Genomic DNA, 23,732 nt, shown 5'->3' with positions numbered 1-23,732 from the left:
GGGCTGAGAAGAAAATGAAATAGAAATGGAAATGCCAGTGGAAACGGAGCTGTCGCCCCACAATTTGTCTCAATAGCTGGCCTTATCAGAACAGGTAGTGGTGCGCACAGGTGAGGGCTCTCGCCCGCTCCCTTTGCCTGCGACCCCCGGTCGGGTGCATCCATTCAGGCCAGCTCACAGCTCAGGTCACTACGATAGTGGTGAAATGTAGTAAGGTAATAGGCTGCCCAAGATCACCATTTGATCTAATGCCTAGAAGAGAAAGAAACTCGTTGATCCCACCATTACAGTTTTTGGCTGATTATGGTACAATCCCTGTTATAAGTATCGCTTATATCTCTATGACCCCGGCTGTACCGCTGACAAGTGACACCTTCGACCCACCCGCGCTATCGCCGGCGACTTTATCAGAAGACAAGGCGAACATGCCAAGAGAGTCATAATTTTCTTTGATGTTCGCACGAGACGGAGTGTCATTAATTGATTTATTACCAAGTTGATTGCCTGGGCTTCCTTTCGGCGTGCTCCACTCAGATTTGGCGATGTCCAAGTGGTTAGATGGCCAACTAATTAGGTAAATGTGTTTGCTCTAATGTTGCCTGCCTGACTGCAGGAGATATCTTCTCGCCTTGGCAGATACACAATACTTCCAGCGGTGATAACGTCGAGGGTGGGAACATCGTCGTCGATGGGGCACTTAGATGATTGGGATGGCAACAAGGTGGCCCGCTGCGGCTGCATTTCGTCAACCGTTGTTTGCTCCATTTCGATCATTGTTTGAAGTGGGAACAGAATGTGTGAGCATACACCCCATTTCACTTGGCATTCCCATTCGCATTCTACCTTTCTCGATTCAATTTCCAGCAAATGTGTACACTTGCGGCTTGTTTATTCAGCTTGGCAGTGTCTCACTTGTGAACAATATATACAACTGGATCAAATGTGGCCACACGAATTGCTCGAGTTCCAGGGAAATACATGTCTTATAGATCGGTCTGTTGCCTCTTGGCCTCCATCACATTCTGCATGACCAGATCATAGAGATTTTCCTCCTCCCCCTCCTCCTCCTGGTTGTCTGGGTTCTTCGGATCCTTGCCCCTATCCTCTGCGTCCTGCAGACTCTCCAGCTCCCGTCGGTAGTTCTGCAGGGCCTGTTGAAGGAGTTTCTCCACGGGAGAGTACGTGGAACGCGATCTCAAACGGGCCTTGGCTATTTCCAGAGCCTGCAATGGGAATGGGAACAACCTTATGAACCTCTGATATCCCAAGAGATGGCTTACCTTCAAGGTGTTGGTGTTTCGCAGGAGAGCCTCTTCGTAGGACAGAACCTTGGGAGCAGGTGCACAGATTGAAGACTCGGCCAGCTGCTCGTTCTGCCGTTCCAGTTTTAGTTCCTCGGCTTGCCTAGAGATGTAGTCCAATATATGTATGTAACATCATCCTTGCACAGTGCCATGACCAACCTACACTTTCTCCAGTTTCTGGTCGATCTCCGCCTCGAGGGCCATGTATTTGTCGTTGATCTCCTTGATGAGGTCCATTGTGCGTCCTTGCAAACGGATTTTGTAAATTTGTAAACAAAAGCCCAAACAAACGAGTTGCCATGCAACGGTAATTTGTTTGGCAACCGTTACGAGGCGTTGCCAGCCGTGGGGAAACTTTTGGAGACGAATGGAGTTGCCACGTAGATAGATAAATATAGCGGTAGCATGAACCCTTAAGTGCCAACGATATTTTACATGGAATTTAAAAATACTATTTTACACTCCAAAAAAATTTTATTGGTTTCAAATTTAAATTACAAGAGAAAGGAGATATTTGATACATGCTAAAATAAAAAGCATACCAAACATAACAATTTTCATAGTGTTAATGAGAACCCTTTATTTCGATATCAGTTGGTTGTAAAGATTTCAGCTTTATCTGAATAGTCAATAAATGCGAAAGTAATTACATAGGAAAATGCGATAGTTTATCTCCCCATGATTTATTATATTTTCGAATAAACCAATTTTGTCAACTGTCTTGCTATTCGAAATTAATTTTCATTTGAGTTATCGTAGAGTTGATATATATTCACTTTATATAGCTCTATTGTTCATAGAAGATATATGTATGTATGTACGTCAGCATTATCTAGGAGACGCAAGTTTATTTTCTAGGTGGAACCTTTTTCGGTTTTTACACCTTCAGGTTTTAATCTCTGTTTAATCAAATTACGACTTTAGGCGCGACTACCTAAAGTTTCTTTTTGTCTAATTTGATGACTAAAGGCGATGATTATAGCATTAGATATCTTTTGAGACCTTCAATACTTTGGTTCAAAGGTCGAGAAAAGGTCTGCGTCTCAATCAGATAAGGGTAATTAAATATTAAGGGCTTTCACCACGAAACTCGCTTAGCACTCCAATAAAAGTGTTTTTAACTGTGACTTGCTAAAAAGAGAATAGTAGCTATTAAAAGATTTACTTTGAAGATATTTTGCTAAACAGCTAACTCGCCGCACAAAGTCCAAGTAGCAAAGCTGTGACGAAAAGACTTTACCTTGTTTAGTCATAAATTTGTGTTTATTATCTGTTATAACATTTAGAGCCGTGCAAATCGGGCACATACCTTTGATCACTGTACATCACAAGTGGGATGAAATACACTAACTATATACACACACAGTACTCTCTATCTAGCCGTCTACTTAAGTAATGGAATCTTACGCCTCCTTCAGGAATCGAATAATGTGGGGCGCCACTCGATCCGGGGTGACCAGGTGCAGATGATGGGTGCCGGGCACCTCAACGTAGACCACCTTCGCGGCATTCTCCCGCAGCGTGGCAATCACATCCGCATACACCTGTGGCGTCTCGAACTTCATGCCGGGAATACCCCGAATGTTGAGCACGCGACAGCGAATCTGGCGTGCGTAGGCCAACGTCTGCTCGGCGGTGAACATGCCCAGCAGGCTTACTTTTAGCCTCAGATCCCTGGCAAAGAGGTAGCCATTCTTGCTCGGATTGTGCCTCATTCCCCTGTTCATGAGCACACGAACCGAAGGCTCATCCACGGACCCATCGTACGCGTCCAGCACCAGTTTGATCATCTCGTCGTACGAGTAGCAGGGCTGCTTGCTCTCCGGCAGGGTTTCGTAGTCCAGGAACTTGTCCAGCGCCCTGCCAGTGCCCTCCGCCATCCGTTGGGTGCCGCGCACCGTGGGACCCGCGATATCGATGTTGATCAGCTTCTCCACCTCCGTGGGAAAGCTGGCCGCGTACATGAAGGTCAGAGCTCCGCCCAGCGAGTGGCCCAGCAGAGTGACGTTCTTCCAGTTATACTTGCGGACTATCCGGCGAATCAGGCATATGCCGTCCCAGAAGATGAAGTACTGCATGCCCATCGGATAGTGCGACGACTTGCCGTGCCCGGGCAGATCGATGGCCAGGATGGAGGTGTCCGCCGGTAGCAGGGGGCACAGCCTGTCGAAGCTGCCGCAGTTGTCCTGCCAGCCGTGCAGGGCGATGATGGGCTGCCTCTCCTTCGAGCCCCACCACTTGGCTGCAAGCGGGAAAATCGATTAGTACATATGTATGTAACTTGGTTTCAGCACGTGTATGTTAATCGTTCAGGGGAATCGCGTGATGTTTCCAAAAAATATTACTCAAAAAACAAGCAAAGAGATAGCGTTATTGGGCTCAGTTAGTAGAACACTTGTAGTGCGTCGAAACTAACAAAATATTTTAGCCGCGTCACATCGAAAATCACGTCGGATTGCCATGAATGGTCGATGCTGTTGATTAGGAAACGGCTGGCAGGTGACTCACCCTCAACGGTTCCCCAGGGCACCGCGATAGAGAACTCCTCCCAGCTGTCCTCGCCCAGCAGCTGCAGGGGCTCCTCCGTCTGGCCATCTGAAAGCAGGGGGAATCCACATAAGTAATTCAACTAAAACCAAAGCAAGCTGTGACGAAATGGTCTGCGTCTGGTGAAATCGCCCGCGGGCCAGGTGAAGCGCAACCAGCGGAAACTTCGGACTCAGGTGCGCAGAGCGTGCGAGTCGGTGACCTGACCACGACCTCCTCCTCCGGTTTACTCACTTGTCTCTGGCGAAAGTTCCGCCGCGGGAGATTGCGCCGCTGTTGTTGCTGCCACGCGTGTCTGGCCCATGGCTAATTGCTGCTCGCAAATGGTGCTCCGTAATGCTGGACGCGGATCGGGCGAGCTCCTGCCTCGGGGAATCTCAAAAAGCGACTAACTAAAGTCGCAAAGTTTTGCCGATCAACGGAATTCGATTGTCAATAGCTATTGACAGATATGTCGGTTTGGCGGTGGAATGGCTAGAAAGTCAGATACGGAGCTATTGTGCAGCTCCATTCGCGACTGGGTGGCAACTCCCGCACATTGTTTTCATTTGCGATTGCAAACAAAATTTAATATTACTTGTATTCGAAACAATTAAGCTGAGAAATCATCATGTAAGTCTGCGTTATTATCCTCCGGCTTTGCCATAGCTAACTCTCGATTCCAACAGGACGGAGTACTGGAAATCAAACGAGCGCAAGTTCTGCGACTTCTGCAAATGCTGGCTGAGCGACAACAAGGCGGTGAGTCCATAGAATAAACTCGCTTTTCGGCACTCTAATGACCCCTAATCCCGCAGAGCGTCGCCTTCCACGAGAGTGGCAAGCGGCACAAGATGAATGTGGCCAAGCGGATCACGGACATCAGTCGCAACAGCGAGAAATCGGAGCGGGAGCGCCAGAAAATGGACGCGGAGATCCGCAAGATGGAGGAGGCGGCCATGAAGTCGTACGCACAGGATGTCCATTCGCGCGGTGACATGACCGCCAGGTCCATTAACACGGTAATGAGGGCCACCGCCACTGCTGCCGCCTCAGGCGGAGCTCACTCCTTCGCCGGAAGATCACGCCAAGTGGACCCCATGCGCCTGGAAGGATTGTCCGACGAAGAAGAAGACCAGAGGCGGGTGGCTCCCGGCAAGGTAACAAGCGACGCAGCCGTGCCCGAGGCATCCCTCTGGGTGGAGGGCAAGTCGGACGAGGGACACACCTACTATTGGAACGTGAAGACCAATGAATCCGTGTGGAAGCCGCCGAAAGAGGGCTATCTGTCCTACGAGGAGTACGAGCGCATCAACCAGCTGGCCATCGACCAGCAGCAGATCTCCCAGGCCGAGGAATCGCTGAAATTCCGCGCCAATGTCGACGAGGAAGTGGCGAGGGTGAACCGAGAGAAGATGAAAGCCTTCCGCAGGACGGACAATCCCAAGGAAAAGAAGCAGAAGGAGGAGAGGCGTCAGACATTCAAAACGGAGGAAGAGGCGGCCACCAAAGAGATTGGACAGTGGCAAACTGTGGAAGTGAAGTAGGGCCTTCCTACTAGGTTCAAATGCATTTACTGATAAATTTATGGATTTTTGTAGAGCACCTGAGCAGCCCATCGACTGGCAGCTACCCAAAACGGATTACTACAGTGCTGCGCCCGTGGTTTCCGCCTCGAGTGAACCAGAACCTCCAGTCAAGAAGTTCAAGGAAAAGACGATTGGCGGTCTGGATGAGGAGATAGCCGCCACTGCGCCCGCCACGTTCAAGCGGAAATTCATCAGGAAGGGAAACAGCCGCCAGCGCGCCGAGGATTAAGAAGTACTCCATGTGCTTATGTGCATATTTCACCTACTAGTTAGGTTTAGGCATAGGAAATGTTTAGGTTTTTAAGTGTTTGCTTATACCAATTAAAAAGTGAGATGCGTTTAACTAATATTAGATTAAACATAGCTATTGTAGAATTATTATTATCTTTAGTCGACTTGCATTCAATAAATATTTCCCAACATTTTAAATAGTAATATGTTTTTTAAAAAGTTTTAAATTTCGATAACAGTTATCGAATTAGGTTCAATCGGTGTGTGTCTGTGCTTTAGTTGCGGCATATTTAGGTCTTAGAGCTCCGTCCAATTTTAGTGCATTTCCAGCGGCAACACGAGGTATGTTTCTCCCGTCCGCCAACGGTCACTCTGCTGCTGTTGTTGTAGGCGAGCGGTCGGAATTTGCGTCGGAATTGTGTTGAGTCGAGTCGCGCTATTTTGTTTCGAGTGCGCTGTGCTGTTTGGTTTCGTTCCGTTTCGTTTCGCTGTTCGTTTTCCACTCGTCTTCGAATCCGCACTGCAAACAAACAAGGAGAAGGGGAAGCAGCAAAAGTGGCGAGTGCATTCGCAGCGTCGAAATTTCAATTGAAATCTGAAATCTGTGTGGCAATTGCAGCGGCACTCGGTGTAAATAGATTGAATTGAAGCGAAATTCTGCGAGTCGAAGAAGTGAAAAGTAAACAATAACACGGGCAATCGGAAAAGTGGTTTTCGATAAATCGCACCGCACACACACACCTGTCAGTGTGAGTGTCAAAGTGAGTGTGTGAGTGTGCGTCGAAGGAGAGGAAAGGTCAAGCCAAAAATTGCGTAAAGAAAAGGAAAGGAAAGCTTAGAAGAGGGGAAGGGGAATTACGTCAGTTTCGCATTCCCGATAAAAATTTTTGATTCCCTAAACGATCCTGATAGCCAGCCATTACGATAGGCAAAAAACGATAACAGCGGAAATTTACGTCAATTTGGAGCAGAAAGTAAACGATACCAATTCCCGAAAGAATTCAAAAAATCAGGCAAGATTCAGTTCGTGTACGCTTACAACAGCTCCGCGCCCCACGCCGCCTCCTCCTACCGCACCGCCGTCGCCCCCTTTGCGCCCTACGCGGCCGAGCGGTCCACCCACCACCACCCACTCCCGCCCCCCGAGGAGCGGCTGCCCTCGGACACCGAGCAGCTAGCTGGATCCGACGAGGATCGGGCTCAGAGCCACGAAGCGGAAGCGGAGGAATCCGAGGAGGAGCGCGCAGGTAGCGGACCCTCCGTCAGGCCGCTCATCGCAGCAGCAGGAGCAACAACAACGACAACGTCGACGTCAGTAGTACCGGAAGCGGTACAAAGGGCGGCGGCCAAGGGAGCGACAGAGACGGCGACAATGGCGGTGGTGCGCAAGAAACAGGACGACAAGTACCTGCTCGCCCTGCGGGAACTAGTGGCCAGCGGGACGGGGAGCAATCGGCAGTGCTTCGACTGCGGCCAAAAAGGACCAACCTACGTGAACATGACCATCGGATCCTTTGTCTGCACCCGCTGCTCCGGAGTCCTGTAAGTATTTGCCTTCTTGTTGTTGTTTTCTAGTCTGGGATAATGTAGGGTAGATCCAGGAATTAGGCATAAGTCGCCTGCTAGGTGACCTTTGTTATGAGAATGTAACTGTAACTTGGCTATTCATATTTTAGTTATTTCTTTGGTTGTCTCTTTGAGTTTACCAGGTATTCAAGATACCTCTGGAAAATATTTCAAACAATTTCCGATGCACAGATTGATCTAGCTTGAGATTTGTAGAATAAGGATGGTGGGTTATGAACTGACAAATCTCTTAAAATCTTCCACAAGAAGAATCCAGATATACGACATTTATGGTTATGGCTTTCTTGAATGGCTTTTGGTTGAATTCACACATGTTTTTTATCAAAAAGCTGGCTACCTATATACATATTCTGATAACTGCCAAATGGGCTACCCCCACTGCGTTTAGGAGTCATATAAAATATTGCCTTGAGTGTTTCCAAAAATAGAAATGCAAATTGAGAGCTATCAACGTCGATCCGTGGACCTTTCTTGGTCTCCCGTGTTATCTTGACTTGAACCCAGCCAATTTGAACTCGCCTGACGTCCATTTGGGATCTGTGCCCGAGTGGAGTGACCGATAATTTGCGATCGATCGATGCAATGTCCGATCCCGCCCCCCATTATTATTTCGTATTGTGTGTGAAAGCGAAAGCAATTCCCCAACAATTTCGAACAATTTCGCACAATTTGGCTTCCTTTCCTTTTTGAATGCAAATGCAAATCGAAGACAAAACTTTCAATTGCGCGACATCGCGGCGAACGAAATTGTTTTGTCTTCGCCGGCGTCGCTTTCTATTCGTGTTTTTCCGTGGGGAGACGTTTTCGAGAGCCGCCCACCTGGCGGTTGAGTTGTGGGTGTCCTTGGCGCCCCTCAGTTTATTTTTTATTTTTGCCCCTCTAAGTAATTTGGCAAATTGGCTTTGATTTGTGAGCACTATGGCCAAATTGGGGTCATATATGTATTACCACTCCGCCGACACTGCATTTCATTTGATTTACGCATTTCCGGATCAAGCACATTACATGATTGCTCTTAAACTTCCGCTTGGCCCAGGTCCAGAAGCCCAGTCTCCCACGATTCGTGTGCCCCAGATTGTGGCCTCTCAATTGGACAGCATGCGGGTTTCTCCGCTGAGTTATCTCTATCATCGGAACCAGGTTGAAAAGTAGCCAACTGCAATGCGTTCGCCCTGCTGCACTCTGCAGTCCCCAACTCTTGTTTCGATGACTCATTGCCCATTCCTCAGTCTTCGGTGTGCGGTGCTCAATCCTCAATCCTTAGTCCTCAAACCTTGTTGCCAACTGCCAAGGGAAACAAATGTTGGCATGTAAATGAAAAGCCACATAAATGCCGGGGACACCAAGCGATTGCACTGCGAGAAAGGGTTAATGGTTAATTGTAACAAACAATTGGTCCTGTTAGTCGGATACTTCTGCGGTTTTTCAGTTACTAGTCTAACGACGTGCCACGTTTCTGCCGGTGTAGCCAAAAAGGGGTGTGGAAAGGTACTGCAGCAAATGGGGGACTCGGCCGAGGAAGGGGGCGTGGCAGGGGCGACAGCAGGCGACAACGAACTTCCTGGCTGAAAATGAGACTGGAACGTCGACTGCGACAAGGGAGCGAGTGCAGGGAATACCAAATGAAACCAACTCCTCCGACTCACGAAGAAATGGCTGTGCATGTTCGGCCCGCCTTTGGATATTGGAATCCGCTGCAGACCGGCCGGTCACTTGGAGCGCTTAATGGAGGAAGCGGTTCAGGAATGAGAATGGAACTGGCAATGGTAGTGGGTTTCAGAATGGGAATGTCCGCGGTGGCGCGGGGAGGAAAACCCGTCCGACGGCTTTTGCCAGCCACACTCGGTTGTATTTTTGGGCCGAAGTTGCTGCTGCTGTTGCGCCTCCAATTGCAGACAAATTGTTGCACCTCAATCAAGCAGCAGTCGCCGCCATCTGCTGCCACACCGCATTTCGGTTGCTTTGTTTTTTTTTTGTTTTTGTTTTATTTTACTCTTTGGCTTTTGCAGGGTTCAAAGCTTGTGCTGGCTCATAAAAGTCAAGAAACTTGTTGATTAGATAAGGCGAAAGCAAACGGCCATTGGGAGCAGAGCTGAGCAGAGCAGAGCGGAGCAGCAATGGTGAGCCACTTTCTCAGGCTTCGTCATCATTCCCACCGCACACAACACACTAACTACACACAGCAATGGTCATTTGAATACGAAGTTGCCGGCTTAATAGTGCATTATTCAATTATTAAATAACTTGGGGATGTGAATCAGTGCGAGTTCAGGCGAAAAATGGAAATACCCATTGCTAGATGTGAAAATGTTTAGCTATACATTGGAGGTGCTTATATTTCTGCTTTAAATTTCAGATAGATTTACTTCTTCTAGTAAGCATCTTTCATAATGCTTACTTTATTTAATACAATTTTACCATCAAATGCCGTAATTTGTTTTCCTTGTGTCAACTGTGATTTTTTCTAAACTGATTACATATACAAGTGTTTTTATACGCTTAATCTTTCAAAACAAGTTTATTATGTGCGATTTCCTGGACTTCGTTTTGGAGTGTTTGAGTCATTTTTATTATGTTTTTAAACTTTTATTTAAAATATTTTATCAATCTTCCCGGCTGAGCTATTTCTGTGGTCACGATTGTATGTTTGCAGTCATTCGTTGGTTGTTTGTGCGATTCTATCTGTCTGGGAGTCGATGACTGTAGTCATGCTATAGCACACATAAAATACATATATATGGCATATATGGCATATTAGTTGATATATAATATGAAATTATTAGATAAACTGATCTGATGCTTCTAAAAGTACCAAACTTCCTATCTCTGATATCAATTTGTTACCAAACCAAGAGGGGGTATCAAAAACCTTTCATATTTGAATTTTCAAAACCATTAAGTCGTATTGTAGGTACATTTGTACATACGGGCAAGTGAACTGTGGAGCAGACCCCACCCGCTTTCCGAATCCCCGATTCCCCATGCCCATCGCGTTGGCATTGCAGTTGCAGTCGAACTGGGCCAACTGCCTTCGAGTGGAGCCCACAAAAGCTCGGAGCACGTCTTTCGCTCTCTCGTTTTTTTTATTTCTTATTTGGCCCGTTCTGCGGCTCGTATGTTAATTTCCGATTATGAAACAGCATAAACATGTCTGCATTTGACAGCCCCGAAAAGAGGACCATGGGGGGCGGGGTTGGGGGAAGGGGCCCACTTTCACCATGCGGTGTCAGCTGTGTGGCCCCTTTACTGCTGCCTCTCTATGCGCCGAAAAGGCCAAGACAACAAACGAACAAACCAAAAGAAAAGCAGGCAAAAGGCGAAGCGTAAGAGCAATTAAATATAAAAACAAGAGGCCAAATGTGTACACTGAACAGCACTCCCATTTTGTCTCTCTATTCAAAATGCAAAATGTATTCCACACTGAGAGAAAAGTTGATCTTAACTGCGATCGGAGTGCATCAGCTGTATTTGATCGCAATAATCTAAAATTGCCTAAATATGCAACAATATAATTGCTCTCTTCACAGTGTCGTAACCAAAGTTAATTACAATGATACTTGAGTAATGGTTTAGCCATTGGATCAACGTGATGAGATTAGGATTATATTTTGATGGCAATTGCTAGACTCTGGATTTTATTCCACTGTATTCGCTGTGATTTGAGTTCCTGGAATCAAATTGAGTCGCCCCGAACTCGTTTAGCATTTGAGGAAATGTTTGTGAATCGCTTATGAGTTTTAAAGGAAGTGGAGCTGGGGGATTGTGCGGGGTGTGGGGTCCATAAAGATAGGAATATATATATATGTATTTACGGAGGAGGTGGGGGTGGCCGGCAATTATTGCGCAGTTTTGATTCAAAGGCGCAAGCACAAGGTGTCGTTGTTGTAATTACTGTTGGTTCCTTTGTTTCGCTGTTGTTGGTAATTCCACCATCCAACTCAGCGCCTTCCCCCTCCACACCCCCCACCCCTTCCTGCGCGTTTTGGCGCTCGCCTTGAAATAGAGATTTGAAATCTATTAATAATGCAGAGGCGCAAACGCGAAGCGTCAAGCGATTTGGCTCTCGCTTTTGAGTTCTCAATTCTCAGATGTGAGTGCAATTCAAATGCGGAAACATGTGGGCGGACATGGCGCGAGGGGGAGGTGCTCCACTTTCGCCCACCAGGCGCCACTCCCTCCCCCAAAAAAAGAGCACAAACAGCTGGAGAGAAGGGCCAATTGGCAATTAGAAGAGCTCGATAATACACCTAAACAAAAAATTCCCTTTTCAAACATTCAAACAATCTCATATGTTGAAAATCTTGTGTTCTTTGTAGTTGATTGATTCATGCATATACTCCTTTCACATTGCTGAATGCTGATCAAAGACAGGGTGTGAGTTTTTTCAAGTGTATGCCGCCAGAGAAGAGAGTCCAAGAGCACGATACAGAGCAGGAGGCGCCTGCCCACACGGAGATTTATGGTTTCTGCTTGGCCCGCATACCCATTTTCTCGCTGGGAGGCACATCGTCCAGTGGAGACCGCTGCGTGCCTCGATTGCTCTTTCTGGGAAGTCCTGGGGTGAGCTGCCATATGGTCACATGCACAGTGGATCTGCATATGCATCTTGTTGGCCAAACTGGGCATTCAATTAATCAAATTATATATATGCTGGATATATTGAATAACTCATTTTAGTCATAAAATGTCACGATTTATGGCAACCAGCACGGCCAGCCACTGTAGATTCCGCCGGAGATGCCATAATCCGGCTGCCCACAAGGCTTTGTCCGAGAAATCTCTTTCCGGCCGAGTGAATGGCTCAATGGCGAATCCGGAGGTCCTTTTGAATTTTTCATTCGCCATCCCACGGCCACCGAAAGAGCTCAAGGCTCTTCTGGCAATTTGCAGCTCTGGCTCAGACGATGGCATTATTAAAATATTCATAGCGCCCCAGTGGAGGGTCCTCGCTCCCCATTCCAACTGCCCCCTTCTCCCGAACTTCTCCTGCTGCCAAGTTTAATTTACATTGTGCGACAAACGCGGCGAACTGTCAGCGAATGCCAAAGGCGACCACTCTGCGCCAAAAGCGATGAAGTATATTAAATAATGGTGCTTCTATATTTGGTCCTAACTGAAATAAGACTGTAACTTGAGCTTCTATTTCTCGCAGTGCATCCGCACAACGTCGCACCGAAGTTAGACATCAGACTCGGACTCGTTTGAAGGCGCCCACATATGCAGCTTCTCTGGGATTGGGGGCGCATCGGGGAGCACATGGGAGGGGGGGCAAGAAGCTGAACGGGAATCGGAATCGGGTTCGGAATGCGTGGGATTCTCTTTCCATTTGGCCTGGCCTAATTGAGTAACGCCACCGAGGGAGCGGGAATGAAAAAGTGCAGCGTCTGTCGTTTTGCTGTTTTTTCAGCTCAGCATAATAACTTTGCAATTAAATCGCTCCCCAGCTGGACAGCTCAGCTTTCTGCATTCTGTATTCTGCATTTAGAGTGGGTCAGCGCTTTTCTCGCAAAAAGTTCTGCTCGCTTTTCATGTTTTTCCGGGCCTGGGAACCCGCGGCGGTGTTATGAATTGAGCTCCACAAGTAGGCGAAATGTTCTCGAGTTGAGTGAAAGAGAGACGGATCGCTGGATCGCTGCGGCTTTATCTGGTGGCTCAGCTATAATATACTAGTCAAGTAGTTTGCTTCCTCTAGCCGCAACGACCTTGAATTGCAATTTCCCTTGCACAGAAAGAAAAACTTGTTTGCTAAAATGAGTGATTAATACCTCCTTGATATTATGCACTCAATAAAGGCGCATGTTGTGGCTTACATCATTTGATCTACGAACTTCAAGTTCACATTCACACAATTTATTTTTCCGTGTAGTCCGTGACCGATGGATCGCCGTAGAGCTGGATGCATTGGACGGAACGTGACCAGTCCGGACTTTCGCCTTCCGATCGACTTTGACTCGGAGCCTTGGCTCACTTAGAGTGTGTTTGTCCAGTCGAGGTCAATTTCGCACTTGGTGGCAGGGAAAGAGGGAACAGAAGCCAAATCAAAGTTAGCGGCAATTTTCATCTATTTGCCAAACAAACACTCGCCCAATATTTGTGGAGCCCACTCGCAAGTACAGTGGGCGCTGGGTAATTAATTGCCTCATATGTAATTGCCAACTTTCAACTGGTAATTTCAGTTATCCCATTTATAATTAATAACAAGCCAATAATGACAAAGTGTAGATAAACCAGACTTTTAGTTTAAAGTTCAGAGCCTTTTGAACATTCATTCAATATAAAATATCACACGAATGACTGCTCCACGGAAAGCGCTAGAATTGTATGATCAATAGCCCTATGATATGGAAACTTGCGATTATTCATGCTGTAAGTATTCGACGATCAAATCTATAGTTAGTCGGTTGCAGGTTTCCAATTAGTCAGTGTCCACTGTGTTTGGAAATGTGCGCGTTTCAATGGCCAGGCTTTGTGTCTCGATCCCGTCGCCTTCGCTTTTTCGCCTTGTGTGTCACTTGCGGTTTGAAATTCAAACCCGGTGGCGTTGTATTTTTAGCTCTGGATGAGCCTCCACTTGGCTGGCTAAGCATGAGCTTGCTCGAACCACTGTAGTCCCGAGACAAAGATTGACTTTCAGTGTAATTCCAGGGACGCCACCCACAAAACGGCGACTCGGCTGCACTTACACATACTGTGTACGGCTGATTCATCGATGGCACTTCTTTATCTTGAGGTCAATACCAATGCCAATCAATCTCAACTCAGCTGCGCCTCACGAAACTTCCCCAAGAGGGAACAAAGAGCCCACTCAGCTTAATTTCTCGCGTAATTAGGAAGTTGAGATCCAATAAAGGAGGAACACACTCGGGCGATCATGATCAAGTGAGGTTCTTGAGCAGTTATTTGTTTCATTATTTCGGATGCTTTGGAGGGAGGAACTCTAGTGCTGCATTGATTGGGGCGTGTGTTAATGATATTCCCAGTTCGCATGGCGAGCATCGATTCCTGGTACGTATGTGGGCCCCTTGACTCCCACTTATCGCACTTGTCGTTCGCAATTTGCATGAATTCCGCTTCGTCTGAAACGCACTTGCGCCAGACTTCTCCGGCTGGTCTGATCTGGTCTGTGATCCGGTCTGGTGGGGCGCCAGTTGCGTTTCGAGCTCATCACCAGTCACTCCGCAGTCGCATTCTGCCAGAGGTCTCCGATCAAGAGCGCTTCTCCATTCGAGATTCAAACGCAGTAAGTTGGCCTAAGACCAAATCGAAGGCAAAGGAATTTTATTCAATATTTAATTAAGTGAAGATTTGCTATTAAATATATAAATCATTGAGAGTTCAAAATAAATGGTCGAAATTGTTTCAATAAATTTCCGTTTCCTGGCGGCATTAAAGTGATTTAAACCGTGAAGTCCAATAAATTGATAAGAATGAAATGATAAATTGTCTTGTTTTCCATTTCGGAATGGAGCTCGTAATAATTGATTTTAACGTGTATTGATGGCTATGGTGATATTGATTTAATTGGCCATCCATTTTGGGCTATTTCGTAAGCGGCATTTGGGCCATTAAGGCCCGAAACTGGACCACGCCACATTGGCGTAGCTAGAAAGTGTTTGTTGGCCTAAAGAGTGAGGCTCTAAAAATCAAATTAGCTCCGTGGAGTGGTCATAACTAACTGTAATAGCTGCTCCACTGGCCCCAGAGTCATTCTTCTGCATCTCCCCGAGATCATCACCACACCGCTTTCGGTTGCCAAGCAACGAGTCATGTCTTGGGGCTTGGGGCAAGGTCTTCCCGTCTCCGGGGTTCTTTGGAAATTGACTAATTGCTTTTTTCAGCCCCACAGTGAATGTGCCCGCCTGCACAGAGAGAAAAATGACGGCTATTCTAGTGCATAATCAGGCAGTTTAAGATTTCAACGACGATTGTGATCGCATACTATATATGTGTGGTATATGTATCATATTAATGTTCCATTTTAAATATGCCAGCTACGAAGTATTTCTCTGTGTGTAAACCAACATATACATATACTTGCGTATATTTTGCTGAATTGGCACCGCTCTTGAACCCCCGACTGTCTGGGATCCGTGACTCATGGGAATGAAAAAGAAATGGTATTTATACTCGAGAAATTGCGTAGATGCTTTTGTTTTTGCTCGGTATCTGTTTTTTGTTTCGCATTTATATTTGCATACCCTCGACGGGGGGAAATGAGTGGCAATGCTAAACTTGTTGTGCATTTAATTTAATGGACGTGTTGTTTGCTTTGGCGAATTTATTCAAATCTGAATCGAAATGGAAATATATACAATGAAGTAAACAAATATTTCTTCTATAATTCAGCCCGGTGCAACTAAATGAACTTAGTAAATATAGTAATGCTCTTATTCAGACCAAAAATTACCATTAACACAGTTGTCGTCGAATGTAGCCGACCAGACGTCAGTAAAAATAATCAGTGATTGTTGCTTGTTTAATATTCGCGTTTCTTATAATCGTCGAAATGGCGTTGTCCATATGTGTGTCCCCTTCCGAATATATATATATATATATATATATCCCCTCTAGATTGATGGTTCGGGTGTTTCCCACTTCTAGGCTTACACGAACTCAAAGGTTCGTACTTAAGTTAATACATATTTATTTTCATATTTCGGCCTGCAGTTGTTTACTTTTTGATTTTCTCGATTTCCGCTGAATATTCCAGTGGTATATAGTATATATAGAGTACATATAGCATGTGGTAGGTCCGATTCCGAATTCGATTTTGAGTTTGATTTGATTTGCTTTGTATTTCGTGGGTTGTTCGACGTACTCGACGCGGTGCTCATTGTATTTATTTTCTATGCATATCACCGTTTGGCTTTTTGTATTTTCTGCCGCAACGAGTTTTACTTTTGTTTTTGTTTGAGAGCGCGAAGCTCAGCTGGTTGGTTTTTTCACGCTGAGTGCGCAAAACGCGCAAAAACGGGTTTTGCACTTTTGAAGCCAGCGCAAAATGCCAGAGTGTGAGTGATTGTAAGCTAAGCTTTTTGTTTATCTGCACTACAGTCGCTCGTCTCAGTCTCTAAATTGTCTCTGTGTTTGTTTTAATTTTCGTTGTATCCACTTGTGCCAAGCACGAAGCGAAACTGAAACCGCCGAGATTCGAGATTCGAGATTCAAGATCCGAGATCTCTGATCGCGGGTCCCGGGTCTCATCCGGCGGAGACGGTGACTATGTGGAAACTGTGAGGTGGGGTGTCGTCGTATGTACATACATGTATGTACATATATATGCCGGTGGTAACCTTCCTCGAAATGGTCCATAAAATCTCAAACAATTCTCAGCCTATTAGCTTAAATGCATCCTTAAAGAAATTCCCATTACAGTCGAAGCAAGTAAGTAAGTTATTTGCTAGCTTGCAAGTTAATGTGCATAAATGTATTTCAAATATCGTACTATGTTTGCTTCCCTTTCAACAGAAATCCATTTTAGTATCGCCTTTGTTGAAATTGTACTCTCCAAGTCGATTACTAATTTTGTGAATTGGTTTATTGTATCAGGGGGATAAATCCCTTTTCAGTCATGTCAGTCCCCTTTGCCTGTACCCTTTGCCCTTTGCCCTTTGAACTGCCATGACCTGCGAGGTGTGACACAGTTTTCCGATTCCAGTTGCGAGTTCCAGCGCTGCTTTGTTGACTCTCAATTAGCATGGCACTCTGCCATTCTCGAGCTCTCGCCATGCAGATGTGGCTGGATGAGAATTCCTCCGCTGATGACGACGAGTGTGTGCCAATGCGAATGTGTTTACTGCCTGGGTTCGTATAACAATTAGCATTGCAATGCTAATATTGAACACAGCGCAAAGAGGCTTAGAGTTTGCATTGGAAAACTGGCAACTGAGACCTAGTTGAATGCTTTCGTGCATCCATCCTGTTTACTGGCGCGAAATCGGGTCTCGAAATTCTCGATCATTCTTGAAGCAGTAAATATATATATACTTGTACGTCCTTAACCCGCATGACATGTGTAGTTTCCTGAGAACTATTTCCAGCGGAAGTTTAGCATTTATTGGCGCACTTACTACGTGATTTATTTCCCAGAACCGCTTTTAAAGAGGCTATTGGATTTTTTTTTCGCATTAACCGAAGACTCAGCTGCATGGAAATTTGCAGTCATTACGGCTGTGATTGTCAATTATCTGCTGCCGCCTCCCTCTTGACTGAGCGTTTCAAATGCACGCCTTAAACGGTGGGCGTGGCCGAATGAGTGCCTCTAATGCCGCCACTGCTTTTACATTCCGTGTAGAGGCAACTTTCACTTTCTCCGCCGCGGCTGGATTTCAAAAATAGCCACTGCCACATGGCGCATTATTCTGCCACGGTCTTTGTTTTTGCCACTTGCAGCTGCCACTGCCACTGCCACTGCAGCTACATCTGCATACACATCCACAACCCCAGCCCCATCTACTCCTCCTCCTCATCCGATGCCCTAACGAACTGCCTGTGCGTGCTCTCGTGGATGTGGCCACTCGGAAAACTGGGCACCACTTGAGTGGTGTTTGCCGCACACAAAAAAAAAACATCACGTACTGTGCTCGCCTTAGTCCGGCAAATGCCATGTTGATATTTTAATAGGATTAAAACGGAATAAATTTAAAAGGTAAATCTTATTCGAAAATTATCCTCGTTCAGTGGTTATTGGCTTTACAGCTACTAGCTTTTCCTGCGTCTTAAACTTCTCTTAGCTTTGTATGTCGAAATGGAAATTAAAGTGTCATTGGATAAGTAGAACACCGTAAATTGAGTTTATTTAATGATTTAATCAAGTGTCTATTAAGGAGTGGGGTGTTTCGAGGGTTTCAAGCACACTGCCACTCTTTCAAGTGCCTTTAATGTGGTCACCATTGTTAGAATTAGGTATTTAAGGTTAACTGATTTAAGATACTTACTAATAGTAATAGTTCAAGAGCGGACTGATAAGATAAGATAGCAATAGAGCCTTCTATACAAACTATTTGTTACTTCCCCAGACCTTTAAAACAGATAGCAAGTTGCGAATTGTTTATTTATTTCAACTAAAGTGAGCAAGTGAGCTCTATTTCTCCTTGTGCAGCGATGGCCATTCTGTATTGAGACGGCTTACAAGCCGTGTAAGGTCAGACAACCTCCTGTTGATTTCCGCTGCGGAATCGCAGCTTCACAGATCATTTAGCCGCCGGCGGAAGTCGTCCTCTGCTGTTCAGCTGTTCAGCTGTGCTCCGTTGGTCACGGGTCAGCCGTGGAGGAGTTGCTCTAATCCAATCCCCTTCGATCCGCTCGGCTGCGAGCCCTACTTAAGTGAGAGTTGATTGTTTTCTGGTGAGCACTCAAAGACATCCGCTTTCCTCCTCCTCCTCCTTCTATTTCTATCTCTAGCAGGGACTTCCATTTTCCGTCCTCAAATTGAGTCACAATTGCATAAGAAGCATGGGAATGGACGGGATGCAATGGCAAAGGACGTCATTCCCTTGGCTCAGATGGCTGTAATGGCATTAGCCAGCAATCAGCAGCTTCTAGAATTTTCACTGCATGTTCCACATCAGCTTGCCGGTTTTGATACCCAGTACGAGAAGGGGAATATGGGTTGCATTCATTCATCAGGATTTTCAGCAGACGAAAAACAAAAGTTCTTGAGGACAAAAGGATTAAAAGTTTTGCATTGCCTCGTGTTGAGTTGGTACTATTAAGCTGCAGGGTATCTTCTAGTCGTTAGACCCATACCTCTTGTTCTATCTGTTTCCATGCGGCAACCAGTTAACCAGCTACCAACAACCTACAACCAACTGGAGCCAGCGAAGCGTTCATGTGAAACGTCCAGTTTCTGTTTCCCCCAGCAATGCATATTTGGCCCTCTTCTACCACTTTTGCCACTTTTGGTGCTGTTTTTCTGCGGTTGCTGTTGTTGTTACTGTTACTGTTGCCGTTGCCGTTGCTGTTGCTGTTGCCATGTTGTGGCCAAGTTGTTGCTGCCACCCGTGTGTACTCGTTTCGTTCGGGAAATTCGTGAAAAACCGAAATTAGCCATCGTTGCGGGGCGAAATTTGCTGGAAAACTCTCCACCGGCCAGGGCGCCTCTTCGGTTTGTTTATGGGTTTCATTTTTCATGGCGTTCTGGGCACTCCAAAGTGCTCCAATTGCTTTCTGCCCCAAGGCCAGCGCAATTAATTTGCGCAATTAACTGAAATTGAACGCCTATTTGACGGGTCATTCTGGTGGGTACAAGTGGGTCAAGCAACCACCACCATCTTCGCCACCTGACTGCAAATGGGCGACAAATTGGGCTAATCTTGAGCAATTTCCGAAATAGAATAGAGAACTACTTTGGAGAACTAGAGCCGATGGTTGTTGATTATTAACTAGAGAAGATGAACATACGCACATTGAATGGTTTTTCCTTAATAGAAAATGGGTTTTCATTACAATATCTTTCTGTTTGCCTCTTTTCCAGGCGCGGTCTGACGCCGCCACATCGAGTGAAATCCATATCGATGGCCACATTCACACAGGACGAGATCGACTTCCTGCGCAGCCATGGCAACGAGCTGTGTGCCAAGACCTGGCTGGGATTGTGGGATCCGAAGCGGGCTGTGCACCAGCAGGAGCAGCGCGAACTGATGATGGACAAGTATGAGCGGAAGCGATACTACCTGGAGCCGGCCAGTCCTCTTAAGTCGCTGGCCAATGCGGTCAACCTGAAGTCGTCTGCTCCGGCGACGAACCACACTCAGAATGGCCACCAAAATGGGTATGCCAGCATCCATTTGACGCCTCCTGCTGCCCAGCGGACCTCGGCCAATGGATTGCAGAAGGTGGCCAACTCGTCGAGTAACTCTTCTGGAAAGACCTCATCCTCGATCAGTAGGCCACACTATAATCACCAGAACAACAGCCAAAACAACAATCACGATGCCTTTGGCCTGGGTGGCGGATTGAGCAGCCTGAACAGCGCCGGTTCCACATCCACTGGAGCTCTTTCCGACACCAGCAGTTGTGCTAGCAATGGCTTCGGTGCGGACTGCGACTTTGTGGCTGACTTTGGCTCGGCCAACATTTTCGACGCCACATCGGCGCGTTCCACAGGATCGCCGGCGGTGTCGTCCGTGTCCTCAGTGGGTTCCAGCAATGGCTACGCCAAGGTGCAGCCCATCCGGGCAGCTCATCTCCAGCAGCAACAGCAGTTGCAGCAGCAGCTGCATCAGCAGCAGCTCCTCAATGGCAATGGTCATCAGGGCACTGAGAACTTTGCCGACTTCGATCACGCTCCCATCTACAATGCAGTGGGTAAGTTTCCATCTCTCAGCCCGGCTTTCTTTATTTTTCATTCAATTAGTTTGCTTTCTTTATCAAAAGAGGCTATATTCAGCACAACATTTGTGAAATATGATTTATCATTCAGAGTGTATTTAATCCTTTCGAATGAATCATTCATCCATCGAAGCAAACCAAATTGTACATGTATTGAACGCTAAGTGAAATGCAGTAGTTTTCAAATATGAGTTGTTCAAACACATCCTTTCGCTCCTGCACCTGCGGCTTGGCATCCTGAAAGACCCTGCAGCTTGCTTGCGCGCCCTTCGCTCGCCTTCCACTTGGAGCACCCCACACCAAGAGTTCGCATCCACTTTCTAATTATCTCAATATTTGGCTGAATCCAGCTCCACCGACTTTTAACGATTGGATCAGCGACTGGAGCAGGCGGGGCTTCCACGATCCCTTCGACGATTGCGATGACTCGCCACCAGGTGCCCGCCCTCCAGCACCTGCGCCAGCTCCTGCTCAAGTTCCCGCAGTATCATCACCATTGCCAACCGTCCGAGAAGAACCAGAGCTTGCGTGGAATTTTTGGGAGGACGAGATGCGAATAGAGGCGCAGGAAAAGGAGTCCCAAACTAAACAGCCGGAGTTGGGCTACTCCTTTTCGATTAGTACTACTACGCCCCTTTCCCCTTCGAATCCCTTCCTGCCCTACCTTGTCAGTGAGGAGCAGCATCGAAATCATCCAGAGAAGCCCTCCTTTTCGTATTCGTTGTTCAGCTCCATATCAAATAGTTCGCAAGAAGATCAGGCGGATGATCATGAGATGAATGTTTTAAATGCCAATTTCCATGATTTCTTTACGTGGAGTAAGTTCTTGATTGCCTTGAGTTGAGTTTTCTGTTATGGTTTCTGTTGCATTTGGCTCGCTCTTTTGATCGATTGACCTTGTTTAGTTCATGTTCGGTTTTTACTGCGAAGACATATCCCGGAAGAGTGTATTAACTAGTCTTCCCATGTTGCAGGTGCTCCCTTGCAGAACGGCCATACGACCAGTCCGCCCAAGGGCGGAAATGCAGCGATGGCGCCCAGTGAGGATCGATATGCCGCTCTTAAGGATCTCGACGAGCAGCTGCGAGAACTGAAGGCCAGCGAAAGCGCCACAGAGACGCCCACGCCCACCAGTGGCAATGTTCAGGCCACAGATGCCTTTGGTGGAGGTGAGTCCTTTTAACCGAGCTTTTTTTCGTGCGGCCCCCACTAATTGGACTCTTGTTTTCAGCCCTCAACAACAATCCAAATCCCTTCAAGGGCCAGCAACAGCAGCAGCTCAGCAGCCATGTGGTGAATCCATTCCAGCAGCAGCAACAGCAGCAGCACCAGCAGAATCTCTATGGCCAGTTGACGCTCATACCAAATGCCTACGGCAGCAGTTCCCAGCAGCAGATGGGGCACCATCTCCTCCAGCAGCAGCAGCAGCAACAGCAGAGCTTCTTCAACTTCAACAACAACGGGTTCGCCATCTCGCAGGGTCTGCCCAACGGCTGCGGCTTCGGCAGCATGCAACCCGCTCCTGTGATGGCCAACAATCCCTTTGCAGTGAGTATGAGAACCGACCCTCTGGATTAAATCGACAAATTAGAAAGTGGTGGCAAGGAGGCAATCTGTTGCAAGTGGAGAAGTGAAATAAAATACTTAAGAATTCTAGATACGTGCAGTTTCCCTTTTGGTGGACCTCACCAGTCACACACTACCTTAGATACATTCATGATACTTACTATTCCTCTAATTAGCAATTGTAAAACTTTGTGTGCCGTCCATAGTGATAAACAATAACACAGAGCTGAGTAATTCTTCTCTTCAATAAATATTAATCAAGCAAACATTCTGTTTCCCACGTTCCTTTGCCACATTAAATCCAGACAGGATTGGCTGCGTCCAGATCATCAATATTTGCTAAAGACACAATTCCTCCTTTATACCCCACAGGCCAGCGGCGCCATGAACACCAACAATCCATTCTTATGAGACTCAACCCGGGAGAATCCGCCTCGCGCCACCTGGCAGAGGCGCTGAGCCAGCGAACAAAGAGCAGACGCGGAGGAACCGAACCGAAATTAGTCCATTTTACTAACAATAGCGTTAATCTATGTATACATAATGCACGCCGGAGAGCACTCTTTGTGTACATAGCCCAAATATGTACACCCGAAAGGCTCCACGCTGACGCTAGTCCTCGCGGATGGCGGAGGCGGACTGGGGCGTTGATATATTCTTTTACATGGTAACTCTACTCTAACGTTTACGGATACGGATATTTGTATTTGCCGTTTGCCCTAGAACTCTATACTTGTACTAAGCGCCCATGAACACTTCATCCACTAACATAGCTACTAATCCTCATCCTAGTGGAGGATGCAGTTGGTCCAGACACTCTGTTATTTGTTTTATCCATCCTCGTACTTGTCTTTGTCCCATTTAGCACTTTCGTTGCGGATAAGAACTTTGTCAGTTATTGATTGTGTGGCCTTAATAAGATTATAAAACTAAATATTATAACGTACGACTATACATATACGGATACAGATACAGATTCAGACACAGTTAGTACAGATACAGATATACATATACGCTTTTGTACCTAATGAATTGCTTCTTGTTTCCATTGCTAATCATCTGCTTTTCGTGTGCTAATTTTATACACTAGTACGTGCGATATCGGCCGTGCAGATAGATTGCTCAGCTCGCGAGTCAAGCCTCTTTTGGTTGCACCCACGGCAGACATTTGTACATATACTGTCTGATTGTAAGCCTCGTGTAATACCTCCATTAACACCACTCCCCCACCACCCATCCATCGAACCCCGAATCCATGACTCAATTCACTGCTCACATGTCCATGCCCATGCCTTAACGTGTCAAACATTATCGAAGCCTTAAAGTTATTTAAAACTACGAAATTTCAATAAAAACAAATAAGAACGCTATCATTTAATATTGTTTTCTTTTGATTCCTGATGTAGTCCAACCATGAGATCGTTGTAGAATTCCTTGGTTTTTGTCTGCAACTATGCCCAATTAAAAACAAATAGTTTTAATGAATTGGCATACTTTTAGGAAGTCTCTTGACAAAAAAAAAAATACTGAGTAAAAGTACTGCGCTTCATTTCTTCAATGGCAATGTAGCAATCTAACATGTTAGGAGATTGGGGTG

The 23,732-nt window shown here is 46.3% G+C and overlaps 4 protein-coding genes and 1 long non-coding RNA gene across 13 annotated transcripts; 2 read left to right on the top strand and 3 right to left on the bottom strand.

Moving 5' to 3' along the window:
• Positions 1 to 451: 451 nt before the first annotated feature.
• On the bottom strand, positions 452 to 1,754 carry CG13949 (uncharacterized protein). Of its 3 annotated transcripts, none has more exons than NM_001272920.1 (3): positions 1,468 to 1,620; positions 1,281 to 1,404; positions 452 to 1,223 (listed from the first exon to the last, which is right to left on the bottom strand). In NM_001272920.1, exons 1-3 carry the CDS (start codon positions 1,539 to 1,541, stop codon positions 984 to 986), a joined length of 438 nt encoding a protein of 145 aa, NP_001259849.1. In that variant the 5' UTR covers positions 1,542 to 1,620; the 3' UTR covers positions 452 to 983. The 3 variants fall into 3 exon arrangements, with proteins under 3 accessions (NP_001259849.1, NP_608552.1, NP_001259848.1); NM_134708.2 differs by having other exon boundaries at positions 855 to 1,223; positions 1,468 to 1,754; NM_001272919.1 differs by having other exon boundaries at positions 855 to 1,223.
• Positions 1,755 to 2,551: 797 nt separating this feature from the next.
• On the bottom strand, positions 2,552 to 4,323 carry kraken. 2 transcript variants are annotated; one of them, NM_057917.4, is made up of 3 exons: positions 4,086 to 4,323; positions 3,813 to 3,899; positions 2,552 to 3,546 (listed from the first exon to the last, which is right to left on the bottom strand). In NM_057917.4, the coding sequence occupies exons 1-3, from the start codon at positions 4,153 to 4,155 to the stop codon at positions 2,708 to 2,710; spliced, it is 996 nt and encodes a 331-aa protein (NP_477265.1). In that variant the 5' UTR covers positions 4,156 to 4,323; the 3' UTR covers positions 2,552 to 2,707. The 2 variants fall into 2 exon arrangements, with proteins under 2 accessions (NP_477265.1, NP_001259847.1); NM_001272918.1 differs by having other exon boundaries at positions 4,086 to 4,243.
• Positions 4,324 to 4,360: 37 nt separating this feature from the next.
• Positions 4,361 to 5,840, top strand: CG4291 (uncharacterized protein). Of its 2 annotated transcripts, none has more exons than NM_001272917.1 (4): positions 4,361 to 4,463; positions 4,520 to 4,592; positions 4,649 to 5,373; positions 5,432 to 5,840. In NM_001272917.1, coding segments are annotated over exons 1-4 (1,017 nt in total). In that variant the 5' UTR covers positions 4,361 to 4,461; the 3' UTR covers positions 5,649 to 5,840. The 2 variants fall into 2 exon arrangements, with proteins under 2 accessions (NP_001259846.1, NP_608551.1); NM_134707.3 differs by having other exon boundaries at positions 5,432 to 5,775.
• An 87-nt stretch (positions 5,841 to 5,927) lies between these two features.
• On the bottom strand, positions 5,928 to 6,389 carry lncRNA:CR44060 (long non-coding RNA:CR44060). Its single transcript, NR_073684.1, has one exon. It is a non-coding gene; the product is annotated as a long non-coding RNA:CR44060 (long non-coding RNA).
• drongo lies at positions 6,020 to 23,507 on the top strand. 5 transcript variants are annotated; one of them, NM_001169377.1, is made up of 6 exons: positions 6,020 to 7,192; positions 19,713 to 20,545; positions 20,920 to 21,387; positions 21,544 to 21,738; positions 21,801 to 22,117; positions 22,508 to 23,507. In NM_001169377.1, the coding sequence occupies exons 1-6, from the start codon at positions 7,023 to 7,025 to the stop codon at positions 22,544 to 22,546; spliced, it is 2,022 nt and encodes a 673-aa protein (NP_001162848.1). In that variant the 5' UTR covers positions 6,020 to 7,022; the 3' UTR covers positions 22,547 to 23,507. The 5 variants fall into 5 exon arrangements, with proteins under 5 accessions (NP_001162848.1, NP_477239.2, NP_001137763.2 ...); NM_001169378.2 differs by lacking the exon at positions 6,020 to 7,192 and adding an exon at positions 14,148 to 14,477; NM_057891.3 differs by lacking the exon at positions 20,920 to 21,387.
• The last annotated feature ends 225 nt before the right edge of the window (positions 23,508 to 23,732 follow it).

The sequence above is a fragment of the Drosophila melanogaster genome, chromosome 2L (assembly GCF_000001215.4).
Source record: "Drosophila melanogaster chromosome 2L".
Classification (NCBI taxonomy): Eukaryota; Metazoa; Arthropoda; class Insecta; order Diptera; family Drosophilidae; genus Drosophila; species Drosophila melanogaster.
The sequence above is the reverse complement of the archived record's forward strand: the minus strand, read 5'-3'. Positions and strand labels throughout refer to the sequence as shown.

Bases quoted from the DNA above. Each gene is read 5' to 3' on its own strand.
- CG13949 (NM_134708.2), bottom strand. From the start codon at position 1,541: ATGGACCTCATCAAGGAGATCAACGACAAATACATGGCCCTCGAGGCG. The intron at 1,405-1,467 runs GTAGGTTGGTCA...CTACATCTCTAG, and splicing joins GACCAGAAACTGGAGAAAGT to GCAAGCCGAGGAACTAAAAC. The intron at 1,224-1,280 runs GTAAGCCATCTC...TTCCCATTGCAG, and splicing joins GAAACACCAACACCTTGAAG to GCTCTGGAAATAGCCAAGGC.
- CG4291 (NM_001272917.1), top strand. The intron at 4,593-4,648 runs GTGAGTCCATAG...CTAATCCCGCAG, and splicing joins GGCTGAGCGACAACAAGGCG to AGCGTCGCCTTCCACGAGAG. The intron at 5,374-5,431 runs GTAGGGCCTTCC...GGATTTTTGTAG, and splicing joins TGGCAAACTGTGGAAGTGAA to AGCACCTGAGCAGCCCATCG.
- kraken (NM_057917.4), bottom strand. From the start codon at position 4,155: ATGGGCCAGACACGCGTGGCAGCAACAACAGCGGCGCAATCTCCCGCG. The intron at 3,900-4,085 runs GTGAGTAAACCG...CCCTGCTTTCAG, and splicing joins GGAACTTTCGCCAGAGACAA to ATGGCCAGACGGAGGAGCCC. The intron at 3,547-3,812 runs GTGAGTCACCTG...TCCCGCTTGCAG, and splicing joins GCCCTGGGGAACCGTTGAGG to CCAAGTGGTGGGGCTCGAAG.
- drongo (NM_001169377.1), top strand. From the start codon at position 7,023: ATGGCGGTGGTGCGCAAGAAACAGGACGACAAGTACCTGCTCGCCCTG. The intron at 20,546-20,919 runs GTAAGTTTCCAT...GGCTGAATCCAG, and splicing joins TCCCATCTACAATGCAGTGG to CTCCACCGACTTTTAACGAT. The intron at 22,118-22,507 runs GTGAGTATGAGA...TATACCCCACAG, and splicing joins TGGCCAACAATCCCTTTGCA to GCCAGCGGCGCCATGAACAC.